Consider the following 20,616-nt stretch of genomic DNA (forward strand, 5'->3'; position numbering starts at 1 on the left):
GTTTATTCATGAAAGACTGTCAACAATCTTGGCATTTGAAGTCATTGTCATGTTAAAGATCTCCAGTAGTGCACTCAGGGTTACCTGACAAAATTAGATTAGGTCAGCCATAGTAATGTTCCAGTGCAATGCCTCTTTTATTGGTAAATAGCAGTAGAATCGGAATGTTGAAATTGGTAGACAGGCCACCTAGATGGCACTACTTGAGCAGGTCTGCACCAGAGCAGCTGAAATTTTCTACAGGAATGTGTATAAGAAATTTTCTTCACAATTTTTTTTGTTTTTACAACTTGCTTAAAGGCGCACCGACACATAGATTTTATGGCGACGATGGGATAGGAAAGGCCTAGGAGTGGGAAGGAATTAGCTGTGGCCTTAATTAAGGTACAGTCCCAGCATTTGCCTGGTGTGAAAATGGGAAACCATGGAAAACCACCTTCAGGGCTGCCGACAGTGGGGCTTGAACCTACTATCTCCCGGATGCAAGCTCACAGCTGTGTACCCCTAACCGCATGGCCAACTTGCCCGGTCTTCAATAAGCCAAATGCAGTGCAGAAGGCTTGCATGCTAAGCATGGAACAGCTGGTGGATTAGGGTGAAAACTGTTACTGCTGCAACTCAACCATTATACTTTTTGCTTCTCTAAGAGAAACTTTAATAAAGTGGAAGGCCAGGAGCAATGAGAAAGAATTTGGAGCAGCCAAAGTAAATGCCTAATATGCTAAAAGTACAAGTAATATGTTCCCTGGATATGGGAATTGATATAATGATTGGTGTACAGGCTGAGGAGAGAAACATGACTGAAAGGTTGATCAAGAATCAAGTTGTTATTGAACTCTTCACTGTTGTTACCAGCAAATCCAATTTCTAATTTTGATTCCAATGTGGGCAGAGCTGTAGGTACTGCTGCTAATGAATACGTTTGGAATAGAGAATATGAAAAAATGTTCAAGTGAGGCAACCCTCAAGTTTATACTGAACAAAATGTGTATGAAATGTCCGGCTCCATGGCTAAATGGTTACTGTGCTGGTCTTTGGTCACAGGGGCCCCGGGTTCGATACCCGGCAGGGTCGGGAATTTTAACCGTAATTGGTTAATTCCGCTGGCATGGGGACTGGGTGTATGTGTCGTCTTCATGATCATTTCATCATCACGACGCGCAGGTCGCCTACGGGAGTCAAATCAGAAGACCTGCACCTGGCGAACTGAACTTGTCCTCGGACACTCCAGGCACTAAAAGCCATACGCCATTTCATTTTTGTGTATGAAATAAATGCAAGACTTGAGAATTTAACATGAAAGTTCCTTTCAATATTTAGTGCAACACAGAAATTCCAAGACTGCCAGCTAATGGAATGATAAAAATATTAAAACTGAAACAATGTGTTCTATGCTAATTTCATCACATGTAATAATATGTATATAAATAGTAATATTAATTTTTAATAACTTTAATAATAATTTGCTGAATATTTTGTGAATTTAACATAATAACAATATGCCATGCATTTAGTCCATCACTCAGATTAAGAGAACACTAAGTAAAATCCTACATGCAGCAAAATTATCCAGCAACTAGAAATTCCACCAAGTTATGGTAAAATGGGAAGTTCCATCGAATAAGAACAGAGAGAATATTCAATCTAATAGCCTCAGAAGAAAAACATTTTAAAATTGATAGTTCTACAATTAAACTACTTTCTTAGAAAAGTACAATATCATAACCTAATCAAAACCTCTTATCACAGATAAATTCCTGGAATCAAAGGGAAAAAAATGTGCTCGAGTAGGTAGGTATGTCACCTAGTTAAAACGAAAGATTGCAACATGGCTTTAGAAATATCTTTACCCACTAGAAAAGCCATAACACTCAACATGCTGGAGAAGAATTCCTATCATATTCTTTCTGATGAAACATTTTTCACTGTAATGAGAAACAGTTCATATAAACAGTCATTTCAGAACCATCGAAATTGCACTGGATAACAATATTTCACTTAAGTCACGTAACATCCCAAAACGTCAGCCTATAATAAATAAAAACTTTATACAGGTCTTTCAGGAGAAATTGTGAATATTTTGCGAGGCATTAGCACTATTTCAAGTAAGAAAAAAAAGGTCATAAGAGATGAATGCAATATGAGAATTCCTGTTTGTATGGTCAAGCTGTCAGTGGAGTGATGGCGCGGAATGACTTTAGTAGATGAATAAGTTTGCAGAGCATTGAGAAGTAGGAAAGATCATAATATGAAGCTAAAGTTAGAATTCAACAGGACAAATATCCATTTATAGGACAAGGAGTAAGGGACTGGAATAAATTATCAATAAATTTCCAAGTTCTTTGAAAAAGTTTACGAGAAAGCTAGGTAAACTGATAGGGAATCAGCCACCTGGGCGACAGCCCTAAATGCAGATCACTGATGATTGATTATGTAACAACAACTTTACAGAAATTATTAGACACGCATAAATTATTTATGGATGTATCAACCCTCTGTGCATGAGGTGAACAAAAACTCCACAGAAGTACAGCAGTTCATCACAAATGACTTACTGATGCATTTACTGAGTCTGAACCTACATCCTTTGGATCAGTTCACAGTGCATGTTCAAAAATCCCACCTCTGACTACAATGCACTTTTCAGCTCTCTTGGAAATAGTAAGTGCAGCTCAATTTGGCATTTGCATAAAGTGAGTGATCAATTTGTCTTTGTGTTACCTTTTCTCTGTAGACTTTGCTTTCCATAGTGAGCTAGTTCTTTGGAAAAATCTATGATGTGACCCTAAGTTGAACATGAACCTTTGTTAAGAAAAAGAAAAAAAGGCGTGCACCCTGAACAAATCACGCAAGTACAACAAACTTTGCCACGCAGTATCGTCGTAGGCTGAAATGTGTCTGATTGTTTGTGTGGAAGTGCCACGACAGGATATACGCATTTTCCTCCCTCGTTCATAGATGCAAGACACCAAATAAGGCCCTAGTAGCAGTACGAGCCACAGAGCTAAGTTGAGTAAACACACAGCATGTGCTGACAACACATTCGACAAGCCTTTAGGCCTCATTGCCGGGCTAAGAGAGGCAGATTGGACATTTTAGCACATTGATCGTAAAAAAAAAAGAAAAAAAACACTAATTACTCTTTGAGAAGCGAATACGCAAGTAATCAGATGTGCCACAATCTTCTTTTTTAAACCAGCTTACTTAATTTCACTGTATTTTTACATTATGTACGTCATACGATCTGATATTCCACCTAGTTTTAATAAGAAATGTCAACTTTGCACCAATATGACGTTTTTTACATCTGAAACATCCTCGCTATTTTGTTTGACGTTGTTTGACAACCGATTTATTTTATTATGTTTGTTCTGTCCTTGTCCTTTTTAAAGCTTTTTCTTGAATATCTTACGGCTGATGATCTCTACAAGTTAGATGAAACATGTCCCGTATTATTTAATAATGTTGTTTAAATAAACAATAAACTTATGGTACTGTAAAGGTGGAATATTGAAACTTAACCTAAAAGTATGCCCAATGTCAGACAAGGTCAAAATGCCAAGATCGCATTTCTCCGTAGTCTGAGACGAGAATCTGAGAACGTGTGTCACACCTTTGCCTACAAGAACAATATGCACTTGAAGTCAACTGAGTGAATAAGTGAGTTAGTTTGTGTTAAAATGGCAAGTGGCAGTGATGTTTGGAAGCAAAAATGTGTGAACAATCCCAACTCTGTTACATACGAGGATGGTTTGAAAAGTTCTCAGAATCACCGCTAGATGTCAGTGCTAGAGCAACGAGGTTCCCGCGCAATAATCACACATCCTTTGTGAGTGAACATGTGGTGCGTCAGTGCTCTAGCTGCAGGAGTGTGGTAGTGACGACTCTTTGTTGTTGTTCCCGCGTAGTGATTTGTGACAATGGAAAAACTGAGATTTGAGCAGTGATTAAATACTTTGTAAAGAAAGGTATGAAAGCAAAGGAAATTCATGCCGACTTTCAGAACACACTGGGGGACTCTGCTCCTTCATTTTCAAATGTTGCCAAGTGGACCAGCGAGTTTAAATTTTGTCGGGAGAGCTTGGATGATGATCCGCGTAGTGGACTGCCAAAAAGTGTTACGACCCCAGAATTTATCGCAAAAGTGCATAAAATGGTCATGAAGGATCGTCGACTGAAAGTGCGGGAGATTGCTGAAGATATAGGGATGTCTTCTGAGCGGGTATATTATGTTTTAACCGAAGAATTGGGTATGAAAAATTATCCGCAAGATGGGTGCCACGGCTCTTGACATTGGACAATAAACGCACCAGATTGGAAATGTCCGAACAAAGTCTGGCCCGTTTTCAGTGCGACCAACAAGATTTTTTGCGCCGGTTTGTGACTACAGATGAAACTTGGGTCCACTACTATACCCCAGAGACAAAACAGCAGTCAAAGCAGTGGAAACATGCTTATTCACCACCACCAAAGAAAGCAAAGGCAGTGCGTTCGGCCAGAAAGGTCATGGCCTCAGTTTTCTGGGATGCAAAAGGCATTCTGCTGATAGATTATCTTCCTACTGGCCAAACAATTACGAGGCAATACTATGCAAACCTCCTAGACAAACTATAGAAAAAGATACGCGAAACAAGGCCTGGTTTGGCAAGGAAAAAGGTCATCATTAATCAGGACAACGCTCCGCCACACACAAGTGTTATTGCCATGGCAAAACTTCATGAACTGGGGTACGAATTGTAGCCACATCCACCTTATTCACCTGATTTGGCACCATCAGACTTTCATCTATTCCCAAAGCTGAAAATTTTCCTCAGTGGACGGAGATTTTCTACAAGGGAAGAACTGATAGCCAAATTGGAGAGGTATTTTGCAGGCCTGGAGGAATCTCATTTTCGAGATGTGATCAAGGCATTGGAACATCGCTGGACGAAATGCATTAGTCTACAGGGAGAGTATGTTGAAAAATAAAAGCAGTTCCACCGAGGTAAGATACTTAATTCTAGTACATTCCGAGAACTTTTCAAAGCACCTATGTATGCGGCCAGTATACAATTAAAGGCCAGAAGCGAAATAATATGCCATTTATAAAAAGCCTGTACTTGGCACATTTTAACATAAAGTTAGGAGATCAGGATACGAATTTCGCACCCCACATTGTGTAAAAAACGTGTGTAGAAAACCTGCGGCAATGGTACAATGGGTTGTTGCCGTCACTGCCATTCGGAATCGCAATAGCTTAGCAGGAACAAAGATATCATTTTGACGAATGTTATATTTGTGCATGTAAAGTGTCCGGGTTAAATACGAAAAACAAAAAGCAAATTGTGTATCCCTGCCTTCCATCTGTCATAACCCCTGTACCACATGGACCTGACATTCCTGTCCCAAAACCACCAATACAGTTCGTCATCTTAACGTGCAGAGGATGGTGATGATGATACCTTTGTACCGGATGTTGAGGATAAAACTCAAAGTGTGACTTATGTGACCTACGCCTTACTAAAGAAAAGAGTGAACTTTTACAATCAAGATTAAAAGAGAGAAATTTTTTACTTCCTGGGACAAATTCATAAAGTTACAGAAATCAGGAGGAAGAATTCCAGCAGTTTTTGTTCACAATGACAAACTTGTGTTTTGCTGTGATATCCCTGGCTTGATTATTCGTCTTGGAACTATTTACCAAGCAAAGGACTGGTGCCTATTTATTGATACCAGCCAAAGAAGTCTCAAAGGCATTCTTCTGCACAATGGAAATAAAACTTGCTTCAGTGCCAGTCGCCCATTCAACATCTCTTCGTGAAAACTATCACAATTTATCTATGGTGTTGCAAAAACTGAACTACAATGAACAAAGATGGTTACTGTGCTGTGATTTAAAAATGTGCAGAATCATATTAGGGCAGCAAAGAGGATATACAAAGTTCCCGTATCTTCTGTGTGAGTGGGACTCTCGGGACAGGGATCGTCACTGGTTAGAGTCTGAGTGGCCTAAGAGGAAACAGTTCGTGTCTAGAGAAAAAAAAAAACATTGTAAATTGTTCATTAATTGATCCTCAAAGTGTGTTATTGGCCCCCTTTACATATCAAATTGGGAATTATGAAGCAGTATGTGAAGAGTTTGGATAGAGGCAGACCCTGCTTTCGGTACCTCTGTCAGAAATTTCCAGGACTGTCGGATGCCAAAATTAAGGAAGGTGTTTTCGACGGCCGCCAAATTCAGAAGCTTTATGAAGGATCCGACATTCAGTACGACGATGAACGAAACACAGCTTCAGGCATGGGAATCATTCAAGGATGTTAAAGATGTTAACTGATTGTGGAAACCATGCTGTGCAACTTCCAGAATTTGGGTCGCCACATGAGCTTAAAATTACATTTCCTGCACAGTCATCTGGATTACTTTCATGCAAATTTAGGGGCATTCCGTGAGGAACATGGCAAGTGGTTCCATCAGGATCTAACAGAGATGGAATGAAGGTATCAGGGGCGATGGGACGTCTGGATGATGTCAGATTACTGTTGGTGTCTAGTGCGAGATAACACTACTGAGGAACACAAACGCAAATCTACAGAGCATTCATTCACATCAAAGTGCAGCAAACAATAGTGTTTTTGTAGTGAGATTCATACATTCTAGCAATGAACATGTTACTTTTAAAAATATTTGTTGCAATCTGATCATGTCGCATTAAAATTACATAGAGTCTCTATTATGGTGTTTTCTATCGAAATTACAACAATACGTCAAATTTGGATTTCAAATAGCTAAAAACTCTATGTGATAGGCAAAAACTATTTACATATTTGAAATCAGCACACCTAAATTAGGGTTAATCACCTCGAAATTAGGGTAAATCACCTCTTCAACCTTTCGCCGGAGAGAACATTTTTCTCGCAGGCTGGTAAAACTGTAAACAATACATTTCATTTAAGAGGACTATTAAATTTTATTTCCTTTCACGTTTCGCAAGTTGGAGTTCGCAAGAACACAGTATTTCACGTTCTAAGACCCAGAACATCTCATTTGAATTCACCATTTATTAAAATCTTTGTTTTTACAACACATTTGCTGCCAGAATAGATTTATTTTCAGAATCACACACTGATTATTAAACATTTAAAAGGCCTGTACTTCTAATGTATAAATTCGGATTTTTTTTTTCTTTTGATAATAATCGGTGCTCCTTACGGTATGTATTAATGTAGTCGGTTATTACTTTAGTTATATCTTTATTTTAATTCCCTTATTTTCATAGTATAGAAATACCCTTGATGTACTTTAGATTGTTATTTTCTCTGTATCTGTATTCTCTTCTTTTCATTTTTATTTATATATGTATTAGAAGTATTGGTGAGTTAAGAAGGTACTATACTGGGCCTACTGACTGTATACTTCAAGACAAATGAATCAAATAAATAAATACATACATACATATATATATAATCATTACAGACTGTTATGCCTTTCAGCGTTCAGTCTGCATGCCTCTATGAATTTACTAAACGTTGCCACAATCCTCTATATGCAACTAGTGCTGTGGCCTCATTTAGTTCTATACCTCTTATCCTTAAAATCGTTAGAAACTGAGTCTAACCATCATGATCTTGGTCTTCTACATCTCTTTTTTTTTTGCTAGGGGCTTTACGCCGCGCCGACACAGATAGGTCTTATGGCGATGATGGGATAGGAAAGGCCTAGGAGTTGGAATGAAGCGGCCGTGGCCTTAATTAAGGTACAGCCCCAGCATTTGCCTGGTGTGAAAATGGGAAACCACGGAAAACCATTTTCAGGGCTGCCGATAGTGGGATTCGAACCTACTATCTCCCGGGTGCAAGCTCACAGCCGCGCGCCTCTACGCGCACGGCCAACTCGCCCGGTCTCTACATCTCTTACCCTCCACAACAGAGTCCATTATTCTCCTAGGTAACCTATCCTCCTCCATTCACCTCACATGACCCCACCACCAAAGCCGGTTTATGCGTACAGCTTCATCCATCGAGCTCATTCCTAAATTAGCCTTTATCTCCTCATTCCAAGTACCCTCCTGCCATTGTTCTCACCAGTTTGTACCAGCTGGTGCAAATAAATAAATAAATAAATAAATAAATAAATAAATAAATAAATAAATAAATAAATAAATAAATAAATAAATAAATAAATAAATAAATAAATAAATAAATAAATAAATAAATAAAGGATCTCAGTACCTTAATATCTCCATTACTGTAGCTCATATGGTAAAAATATCTGATAAAAAAATACAGACTGGGCGATTTGGCCATGCAGCTAGAGGCGTGCTGCTGTGAGCTTGCATCTGGGAGATAGTAGGTTCGAAACCCAGCCCTGAAGATGGTTTACAGTGGTTTCCCATTTTCACACCAGGCAAATGCTGGGGCTGTACCTTAGTTAAGGCCATGGCCGCTTCCTTCCAACTCCTAGGCCTTTCCTATCCCATTATCGCCATAAGACCAATCTGTATCAGTGCGATGTAAACCCACTAGCAAAAAAAAATTTTTAAAAATACGGAAATAGGATTTTCTATACTTTTGTTATATAAATCTCTTTAGATAGAGCTAATTTTTGGGAGATACGTGGAGGTTTGTTAAAAATAAATTGATAGTCACAAATATCTATGTCCAGTAAAACTGCATTGAACATAAAAGGTCGGAAATTATATTTTGCACAACTTATTAGTTGGTTTTTTGATAGAGCTAATATTAACAGAGGAATTTTACATTTCATCCTTCGTTCTTAATATTGCTAAGCCACTGCATACTAATCAAATAATATATAGCCTAGAACACAACCCAGCTGCCACTGAACTTAAATACTGAGTTTTTAGAATTTCTGCTAAGCCATTTTCTCACAATGTCATAACAAACGAAGACAAAAACTGAACAGACCCTATTTTTGACTTTTGCTTTATTCCAAGATAAAACACAAAATATGAGACAAAATTTGAAGTGTGCAGAGAATATTATAATTTTATTTACACAGACCTACTGAATTTTGTGACCCCTTTTTCTAGACAATACCTTTAATCTTTGAAGGGTCACAATTCTTGCTCTCTCTTCAATGATTAATATTTAGAAAATGGTGGTTGTTCTAGAGACTCCAATACTGATGTCATCAACCCCATGATTCATTGAGAAGGACTGAAATTCCATTGTTATGCCCCTAAAATAACAATCACCACCATCACAATGTGACAATGCCATTTTTGCTGACAACCCATCATACCATCTACTTTGCATAAGCTATGGTGGTGTGATGGAAATTAAGACAAGATGTCAAATTATAAGATCATTTTTGGAAAACAGTGTTGCCACATCATGTTACTAAAATTTTGTTCAACAAAACTTTAGTAATAATATTTGCATAGCTGTTTTTGTTTAGGATTCTCGTGGTTGGTAGTTTGTAGATACATTTTTTTGATGCCTTGTATAAATTTAAAATCACACAAACTTGGTGGAAAAGTTTGTAGAGGATATTTAGAATGGACTTGGTTAATAAATGCATAATTGCTTAATTAAGAAGGTAAAAACTGAAGAGCATGCTGAAAAGCTAAATATACATAAACCACTTTATCACAACAATATTTTATGACAGACAAGGATGGCTTGTTCCCAATTTCCCAAATGCATGCAATAATTAAATTGGCTCAGTCGACATCGCCTGGCTAATTCATTCTATCAACAAATAAATAATTCTTCACCTGTTTTGGCTACTTCTAGAGATCACAATTTGTATTTAACCGATTTACCTCAAATAGACAATACAATGCATCAGAGATTTGCCGAGGCAACGAGTTGTCCAAAACATCGACATCTTTTGAAAAGCGTCCAAGGATGCGACCAACAGGAGTAGTATCAAAGAACGTGAGTGGGGCACGTATAATGCCCTTCAACAAGTAGAAGTGCATTATCACAGCCGCTCTCCAGCAGCCCAGCTGCTGAGACAGGTCAGAAATGAAGGAGGTGATAGCTGCAAGGACAAGTCATATCAAACCAGTAAGAATTCTGCTCCCATACAACCTTATTTCACTAATACCACACAACAACTTGAATATTTACAAGGTGCCCTACATGCAATGCGATGCTGATCAATCCTCAGATGATGAGGAAACTCATGCAAGTGATTAGGTCTCAATCCCCAGCATTTCAACATTCAGTCTGCACGCCTATTTGAATTTACTAAATGCTACCCCAAACCTCTATTTGTAACTAGTTCTATGGCCTCATTCAGTTCAATACTTATCTTTAAATCATTAGAAACCGAATCTAACCACCATCATCTTCTTGGACTCCCTCTACTTCTCTTACCCTTCATTGATAGAGTCCTTGGTAACCTATACTTCTCCATTCACCATTATTATTATTATTATTATTATTATTATTATTATTATTATCATCATCATCATTACTTCCATTAACAAAGGAGTTAAGGAGAGAGAGAAAATGTTTAGGCATTAATGATTACTGCCTGAAGCCATATACAATACCTCATTCTGACACATTTCCCCTTCTTTTATAGTTTCTACTTCCAACTTCCCTCATCCACTGATCTACTTTTGCAGATCAATTAACTAACAAGTAATGAAAAAAAGCCATTGGAATAAATGCTAAGTAAGAATATAATATGATACAAACAGTTTTAACTTGTAACAAATATTTTCTATGGCACTAAGGGGTCAAGAGCAATTTTACTGAATAGCCGAGGATATAACTGATGTTACGTAAATTATATGTTTTGATGACTTATAAGGCTGATAAAAAAACATCCATCAAATGCCACAGTGTTTTGAGTAACACTGCTGTTATGAAACAATTCGATTTACAGTTCATTGAAAATCAAAATACCGTACATAAAATGCATTAAAGAGTGATGAAGTGTTTTGTGTAACACTGTTTATCAGAAATGATTAAATTTACAGTTCAATTATTAAAAATCAAAATTCATAAAATACCCTGAGAGTGATGAAGTTTTTGTGTAACTTTGTTGTTAGGAAAGAAGTACATTTACAGTTAAAAAATTACACAAAATATATAAAATGAGTAAAAAGTTAAATCTTTAAAAAAATATTGTTGCACTCCCTTTTCTGAACTATAATTTTCACGCAGATGCTAAGAAACGTGCATTCCTCTTTGTACTGTAATCTGTTACAAGGTTATCCGTGCCTAGGTATTTGCTTTTCCTTCCATTCTATTTGCTTAACCAGCTTGATTTTCAGGCTATACTCTGCCTTTATTTGACAATCTGTATAGATTAGGAGTATCAGCAAGGACAAAATGAGTTTAATCTCAAGCAATTGCTCAAGGATCCATTAAAAAAGATACTGTGAGAATACCACATATGATGGTATGAAATGACATGCAAAATATGACATCTAACAATAAGTGCACCAATATAACAAAAGAGTGGTATGTTGTCATCCGGATGCCATTTGGGTTTTTTTTTTTAAGAGACCACATATAAGAAGCATTGAAATATTTATGTTAGGAAAAAGTAACCTCCAAATGTAAAAAAAAAAAAGGGGGGAGGGGGCTATTTCTAAAAAAAAAGTGCATTAAACACTCAAGTCCTTATTTAGTTCTTAGTTGTAAATTATATGATATGGATTTTAAAATAATAATACTAATTATTAATAATAATAATAATATTTATATATACTTAACATTTTGGCTTCCAGTAACATTCTTTAATACGAGGCCTGTTCAAGAAATAAACTAACTTTTGAAAATGCAAGCTCTTAGAGATTTTCAGTAAGCACCACTGTTCAGGTACATTCTAAGTACATAACCATTTGCAGTGCATTTCTGAAACAAATTAGTTATCGCTCAGCAGCCGTTTGCTATGAGTGTACCATATGTGTTGCAATTGTCAAGATGTCTGACCATTAGAGCAGGTTATCACATTCGCTTCTGCTTTGAACTGAAAAACCATTACTGGAGACATACCGAAGAATGAGGGCAGTTTATGGCGAGATCACAGTAGGGTGGGAACAATTTGCCAGGATCAAAGAAAGTGTGGCAGGTCAGGTAGAACGTGAAAGTGTTGTTGAAATTCTTTCTTAGTGCCAGTGGTGTTGTACACCATGAATTACTTGAAGGTCAAACTGTGAACTGTTTGTATTATCTTGAAGTCTTGAGACATTTGAGAGAAAATGTGAGGAGGAAAACACCAGACTTCTGGATAAACAACTCTAGATCCTCCAACAAGACAAAGTGGCAGTTCACACATCCTGTTGATTAGTGATTTTTTTTTACAAACAAGAGGACAACCCTGTGCTTCCTCCTTCACCCTATTCACCTAATCTAGCCCCAACAGACTTTAATGTTTCCGCAACTGAAATTCACCCTGAAAGGATGACTATTTGAGTCAACTGAATCGGATCAAATTGAAATTGCAAGCGAAATTGTGCACGATCCTCTGCATTACCTACCAGAACTGCTTCTATCAAGTAGAAATGGCATATTGTATTAATAGAGAATGGGAGTACTTTGAAGGGCACAAAACTAACTAGGCTGCAGGTAAAAAGTCCACCAACAAATATTTTTATAGTTCAGTTACATCTCTGAACAGGCTTCATACATCAGTACTGCATAAACAGGTCCCTCCCTTAAATGTCAACTATCTGTTATAGTTTGATTCTAAACCTTGACCAGAAGAGGTAAGCAACTAATAAACAGAATCGGTCAGCTGTTCAGAATAAGGTATTTTAGCACACATAAAAGAAAGCTGAGAAGTACATCCCAACTAAGCTTATGGAAACTTCGGGAGAAAACATCTGTAAAGAACAGAACATACAGGATTTTTATTTTATAATTGTGCAGCAGCACCACTCAAGCCACAGCAACTTGCCATATTGAAACTCGTCCAATGGCTTCAAATGACAGACTGTAAAAACCAGTTCCTCGCACCACTGTCAGGCTCCTTACATTTTGGACAGCTGTGAGTTTGTACAGTTTTACTTTTAAAAGTTTAGTAACCTTCTGGACAGAAGAAAGCGACAAACTGAACTGTACAGTGAGAAGTGACAGAGATTTATAGGGACATGTTCCGAGAGAGCTACTTCATTGAGCTTTTCCTCTGCTAACATAGCTTGTCTCCTATTTTTCTTAAAAAACAGACCCAGTGGTATGGAATTTCTTTACTATATTACATATTGTATTGTTATTTTGAAGATGGACATCAGGAAAACTATTGAATGGATTGAAACCAGCACTCGACAAATACTTTACAGAGCATTCCACAATGAAAAGTTCTAACGTAAACGCCACTTTTTAAGTACAAATGCGAAAGCAAGAGCTAAAAGTTTCCACCTACCACATTTGCTCGCATTTAACTCACCACTACGTATATCTCATACCCCATTTATAACATTTGAAATTGCAGGAAAAAATCCCTGTGTATAACTGGCATTAATTTCTGACGTCATAAAGACGTACGGTACACACAGGAAATAAAATTTGGGTATTCCGTGGACATGCCTACATTAAATATTGGGACTGTACTTACGGTACTTCGTACGTGACAGTACAAGAAGAAGCTGAATTTCTTTCTACCTACAGAACGGTCGAGGCTAGATGTTGTAAAAAAAATACCTAAGTTGCAAACCCCTGCCCAAAGGCCGCATTCCTACTCAATCAGTCACACTCAGCAGCCCCTCTCACTCTTCCATCTTTGTCAATGTGTTTATCGCTACCTGTCCATCTATTGTATTGTCGACAAGTACCAGTTGTCTGTCTTCAAGTTTCATTGATGTTTCTCAGTTAAGTTTTCTTGTGTAGGACGATCTTTAAGTAATGGAGAAACGTGGGAGTTGCACAGCTGGGTTAAAACTCAAAGTGATAAAATATGCTGAAGAACACAGAAACAGAGCTGCTGATCGAGAATTCAGTGTGACCGAGTTTAATGCACGCTACTGGCGTAAACATAAAGCTGCGCTAGAAACCACCAACTGAACACGTAAGGGCCGAAAAAATGGCTTTAGTATCTGGCACGAGATGCTATATTTCAAAGCGCACAAACTAGCGATTAAAGGAGGAATTAGCTGTTCGGAACTGAAAGTGAGCTGGGGTTGGATCCGTAGATTCATGATACAAAAAGGGATTGTGTCTGTGAAGGAGAACATCTCTCTGCTAGAGAATGCCAAGCGATTTCAGCGACAAAAATCATAGATTTCCATCGCCATGTGATAGCAATGTGGAAGAAAAACAATTACCTCTTATATAAAATTGGCAATGGAGATCAAACCCTGATAAACTTCGACATGCCATGCAACACCACCATCAACAAGGGAAAATCTAACGTGCTTGTACGTACAACTGGGTGTGAAAAACAGCATTGCACTGTTTAGTTTATTGCCTTTCTTATATGGCAGGGCTCAGGCTATGAGGCCTGCTATTATGCCAAACCATATTATACACCACCATAATACAAGTTATAGAATAATGTACATAAAATCATTTGTTACACATATTTCTAAAAATCACTAAAATTAGTTTACTTCACCTCTATAATTTTGTATCCTTATTGATAATTAAGAACTAAATATTACTTTTTTTACATTAGTGAGATCTACTTCTTACAGACTTGAGTACCACCTTAATCATTTCCTTTTAAAAGCCTCGAATTGCCTATGCCTCTAATTTCAGCTGGGATTGAGTTCCAGGAACGTATGGTAGCAGGTATGAATAAGTTGTTGTATGAGTTACTGTGATGAATGGAAATGGACAAAGGGAACATACGGATGACATTGAGGGAGCTTTATCAGAAGGGGAGAGGCATTTAAAGTCTGTTCTAAGATAGTCTGATTTGCTTGTTTGCAGAATACTGTGGAGAAGGGAAACACCGTGGTATTTACGTTGTTCAGTCAATCTTAGCCATGACAGCTGAGAGAGGATAGGATTAATATGAGTTTGGATTGGGATATTTAATACGAATTGAGCACAAGCATTGTAGGCTCGCTGTAGTCGATATAAAAGTGTTTTGCTCATCTATGTATATAAAATAAAGACTGTTGTCTGTACATTGCTCAGAATTTAAAAATGCTGATATTTCTGTATCAGTCATGTCCACAGTAACAAGGAAATAAACTTTTTAATTTTCCGTAATTTCTGTCTGTCTTTATGTATGTATGCGCATCACGAGAAAACGGCTGAAGAGAATTTAATGAAAATCGGTATGTAAAGTCTGAGAATAAAGAACTACAGTCTACGCTATAAAAATGTTTATAAATCACAGAGTTGAAAGAAAACTAAATGTGAAGGCCTACAATATATGTAGAAAGCTCATAACATTGAACAACAATAACATTACATTGACCACTGTTTGTTGTGATGTGTTTTCTGTCTTCTGTTGCCACTCATCTCCGGCAGCATTACTGCTGTGTACCTAATAATGTTGTTAATAATGTTATTTGTTTTTCGTCCCACTAACTACTCTTTTACGGTTTTCGGAGACGCCGAGGTGCCGGATTTTAGTCCCGCAGGAGTTCTTTTACGTGCCAGTAAATCTACCGACACGAGGCTGACGTATTTTAGCACCTTCAAATACCATTGGACTGAGCCAGGATCGAACCTGCCAAGTTGGGGCCAGAAGGCCAGCGCCTTAACCGTCTGAGCCACTCAGCCCGGCTGCTGTGTACCTAGTTTTTATTTTATTTGCTTTACGTCGTACTGACACAGATATGTCTTATGGCGATGATGGGATAGCAAAGGGCTAGGAGTATGAAGGAAGCAGCCTTGGCCTTAATTAAGCTACAGCCCCATCATTTCACTGGTGTTGTGAAAGTGGGAAACCACGGAATACCATCTTCAGCGCTGCCGACAGTGGGGTTCGAATCCACTATCTCCCGGATGCAAGCTCATAGCTGCGCACCCCTAACCACATGGCCAAATCGCCCAGTCGTACAGAGTGTAACAGCCTGCCTGAATATTGTTGGGAAGTTAAGATAACTTTCTTCTTTAGTTTGCCATTCATCTGGTTCATAAATTTTCTGATACTATTGGTACGTAACACACTGGTTCATCATAGCATTCAAGCTATTCAATCCCTACTCTGAGGCACTGATTGGAATCAACAGTGTGCATATTTAACAGAATAATGGCAGAGGAGTGTTCAAGGCAGTTTGTGGCCTGGTCATTCCAGCTCTAGAACTTTGGACTATTAGATTAGCACTGTAGTACTGTTCGTTAAGTGATAAAATGAGAGTTTTTTTTATTTGATAGAGTATTTTATACGATAGCATTTCATTTAATCACTACATTCCTACTGGCATTCTTGTAATGACCTATGTTGACTTAATTTAGGAAAACCACAAAGTCAGTCTTTCTGAGAATCCCGTTGCGAAGCACGGATACATCAGCTAGTATTATTATAAACTACATCTCTGTAGTCAAATACTGGAAATAGACTCTGAACTAATATTTTCTTGTTCTTCTTGGAAGGAAGTCCCTCATCCATTTTGCAGAATGTAATGAAGAGAATACTCTTTGACAAATTTTTGTGACATGTTCTGACCAACTTAAACATTTATCGAATACTACTCCAAGGTTCTTTACATGATCGCTAAATGTTACTGGTATTCCACTGAGCGTAACACTGGGTGTAGATGTGTTTTGTATTTTAGTATGAAATTTATACGTACCAATTATCTGTCATGCTAGCAATAACTGCAGACGGAAGAAAATTGCCACCGTACATTATTTTCAAAAGAAATAGAATGCCTAGAGCAAAGTTTCCCTAAGGCATTCATATATGGATTCAAGAGAAAGGATGGATGGATACAGCTCTTGTCCAGGACTGGGTCCGTACGGTGTGGGGGGCATGGCCAGGGACACTGCTTCGATGCCCAGCAATGTTAGCGCGGGACAGTTTCCGCGGACACTTGGTGGAGGACACAAAGGAACGTCCTCAGGAAATGAAAACTGTCATAATTCCTGGTGGATTCACACACTGTCTACAGCCCTTCAAGGACAACATACGTAAAATGTACGCTGAATGGATGGCAGAAGGGGAACATGAGATGATGCCAGCAGGCAATATAAAGAGGCCGTCAGTTGAACTCGTGTATGATTGGGTTATGCGGGCATGGGTTATGGTGTCAACAGACGTTATTGTGAAGAATTTTTTGAAGACGGGCATCGCAAATGCGATGATGTAGTATGGGATGGTGAGCAGAATGATGCACGCGAGAATAGCTCTGAGACTGAAGGCAGTGACAATGAATATGGTAAGTATGCCAGTTGTCGTGTTTCAATAGCCTAATGCAAATTTTACATTTTTTTTTCCAGGAATACGAACTTTTGCACACAAATCCCTGCATATATCACGCACCAAAAATGTTCGCACTTATTTCTTGTCAAAAAAGTGCGAGTTATAAGCGAGCAAATAACTGGTATTCAATACTCATTTACTGTAACAATAATTACCTATATACGGGACGAGTTTCAGTCTTTCTAAGACCACCTTCAGCCAAAATCATAATGTTGAAAACAAGTCGTGACATACTAGGTGAATCATATAAACCAGAATTATTTTTTACAATGTTACTGAGTCCACCAACAAATACACAACAAGCACCTGATTTTTTTAAACAATCTCCCAAATTTGACACACATTTTTGCCACCAAATTGGCAATTTTTTTATGCCATCCTTGAAAAAAAAAGGTGTGTGCAGCCAGTTGCACATGTATTCCTTTACCTCTGCATTGTCATGAAATCGCTTTCCTCTCAGTCCTTCTTTCAGTGGTCCAAACAAGTAGTAGTCACAAGGCGACAAGTCTGGACTGTAAGGAAGGTGTTCCAGAGGTGTCCAATGCATTTCCTCCAGTTTTTCCCATGTTACAACAGCAGTGTGTGGTCTTGCATCGTCGTGCAAAAGAACATCTTGGATCTGTTGCCGGCGACGTCTGTTGCGATATGCAGCTTTTGTTTCGTTCAAAAGATTGCAGTTATAGGTTGCATTCACTGTCCTTCGTTCATGCAAGAAATCCACACGCAAAATGCCTACATGGTCCCAAAAAACAGTTGAAGCACCTTTCCAGCAGAAAGGCGTGTTTTGGCCTTGAATGGGTCAGCTGCACCTCATTCCCGCCATTCCATGCTTACTTGTTTTGACTCCGGGCTGTAATGATGACCCTAAGTTTCATCAGAAGTCACAATGTAACGCAAAAAATCATATCTTTCCTCCTTGTAGCGATTCAGATCCCTCCAACAAACATCCTGGCAGAATTCTTTTTGTTCCTGGGCGAGGAGACGAAGTACCTACAAGGCAGAATCCGAAGGTAGAGTTCATCACTGATGATGGCTTGAACACTTCCAAAACATATTCCTACGAGTGAAGCAATTTCAGAAATGTTTATGCGCCGATACTAGGTACAACACAATTTTTTTTAAATTGAAGTTTTCAAGAAGTGCAACCTTTCATATTTGACTAAAACTGGAATGGACTTTTTAATAATCTGGCCTAACACCAGAATTCAACAAATATATGTAATCGCACAAACCTACATTATTCAACATGAATGTCTTCCATTCAGCATTTTTAATTGTCTTGTACAGAACTTCGATGATACATACATAGTGATTTTTTTTTTTTTTTTTTTTTTTTGCTAGGGGCTTTACGTCGCACCGACACAGATAGGTCTTATGGCGACGATGGGATAGGAAAGGCCTAGGAGTTGGAAGGAAGCGGCCATGGCCTTAAGTAAGGTACAGCCCCAGCATTTGCCTGGTGTGAAAATGGGAAACCACGGAAAACCATCTTCAGGGCTGCCGACAGTGGGATTCGAACCTACTATCTCCCGGATGCAAGCTCACAGCCGCGCGCCTCTACGCGCACGGCCAACTCGCCCGGTATAGTGATTTTTAGCTTGGTTAACAGTTATTTTATTATTGCATTTATGAGTAGTTTTTAATATAACTTTGGCTGAAGATGGTCCCTAGAGAGACCAAAACTAGTCCCGAATATATGTAATTATTGTTACAATAAATGGGTCTATGGAGGAAGATGACAAGAACAAGCTGGACTGAGAAGAAAACTAATGAAGCAGTGCTTAGAGAAATAAACACCCAGAGACATTTAATAACAACGATAAAAAGGAGAAAAGCGTCAGTTTTTGGTCACATTCTCTGGCATAATGACTTCATAAAGAACTTGTTCTAAAGCAAGGTGATGGAACAGAAAGTCAGGGGGAAACCACATTGAAAAGGTAGTTGAGATGATGGGATGCCAAGGTTATGGAGAGATGAAAAGGATCGCAAAGAGAAGAGATCAATGGTGCCAGCGACAAGCCGCAGCCTTTAGATAAAGATGGAATGGGTACTGAATAGGTGGAAACATTTTTAGCTCTTGTTTTCACATTTGTAACTGCTCTTCAATACGGATCATCATGAAATTATTTGTGAGACTTTTTAAGTAATACATTTCTTTTTTTACAAGTTGCTTTACGTCGCACCGACACAGATAGGTCTCATGGTGATGATGGGACAGGATGGGGCTAGGAGTGGGAAGGAAGCGGCCATGGCCTTAATTAGGGTACAGCCCCAGCATTTGCCTGGTGTGAAAATGGGAAACCACGGAAAACCATCTTCAGGGCTGCCGACAGTGGGGTTCGAACCCACTATCTCCCGAATACTGGCCGCACTTAAGCGACTGCAGCTATCGAGCTCGATTTAAGTAATACTGTAGAGAAGAATATTAATAAAGAAACTACCGGTACACTCCAAAAGTGTATGTACTGTATTATCACTAAAGCGATAGCAGTGATATTCTTGTCAAAGTCGATAAAGTGACTTCATTAAGCAGTTCCACATATTAATATTTCATCACCATGCTCATCTGTCAACCTGAGGCTGCAAATAAGTCCGCAACTCTGCAGCACATGGTGATGTTGCTATATGACTAGCATCATGCCTACCTTGCACAAGTTTAAAATAAAGACCCTGTAGATAGTCAAATATCCTAGTCCATAACAGCAAAAAAGCCGGCCCCGTGGTGTAGGGGTAGCGTGCCTGCCTCTTACTCGGAGGCCCCGGGTTCGATTCCCGGCTAGGACAGGGATTTTTACCTGGACCTGAGGGCTGGTTCGAGGTCCACTCAGCCTACGTGATTAGAATTGAGGAGTTATCTGACGGTGAGATAGCGGCCCCGGTCTAGAAAGCCAAGAATAACGGCCGAGAGGATTCGTCGTGCTGACCACACGACACCTCGTAATCTGCAGGCCTTCGGGCTGAGCAGCGGTCGCTTGGTAGGCCAAGGCCCTTCACGGCTGTAGTGCCATGGGGTTTGGTTTGGTTTGGTTTGGTTTTTTATAACAGCAAAAAAATCTTAATTTTCTCACTGAAAACCTTAGATAACAAATGAACTACTGAATTGGTAACACATTACCTTTTTGTTTCTGGCTTCAATAATTAATGAAAAGATCAAAGAAATCACAACAGCTGAGCAAAATTAATGTTTCTTTTCTAACCTCACTTTACAAAATCGCTCACCATGACTACTGGGTAAGTTAATAACAAACACAGAAGTGGTGTGATTGACGCAAAGGTGCCTTTTCATGAAATGGAAAATATCTCACTCGTATGGTGTAGCACAATCATACTTTAAA

General features: G+C 38.6%; 1 protein-coding gene across 10 annotated transcripts in view; it reads right to left on the reverse strand.

Moving 5' to 3' along the window:
• Positions 1-20,616, reverse strand: part of MRP (Multidrug-Resistance like Protein 1) — a 482,909-nt gene that overhangs the window by 120,008 nt on the left and 342,285 nt on the right. For 2 of the 10 annotated variants that reach the window (XM_067153606.2, XM_067153599.2), the window contains exon 21: positions 9,765-9,985. The exons of the other annotated variants lie outside the window; for them this stretch is intronic. In XM_067153606.2, coding sequence (XP_067009707.2) covers positions 9,765-9,985 — 221 coding nt within the window. The remainder of the gene's footprint in view (positions 1-9,764; positions 9,986-20,616) is intronic. 10 annotated transcript variants of the gene reach the window in all.

The sequence above is a fragment of the Anabrus simplex genome, chromosome 9 (assembly GCF_040414725.1).
Source record: "Anabrus simplex isolate iqAnaSimp1 chromosome 9, ASM4041472v1, whole genome shotgun sequence".
Lineage (NCBI taxonomy): Eukaryota > Metazoa > Arthropoda > Insecta > Orthoptera > Tettigoniidae > Anabrus > Anabrus simplex.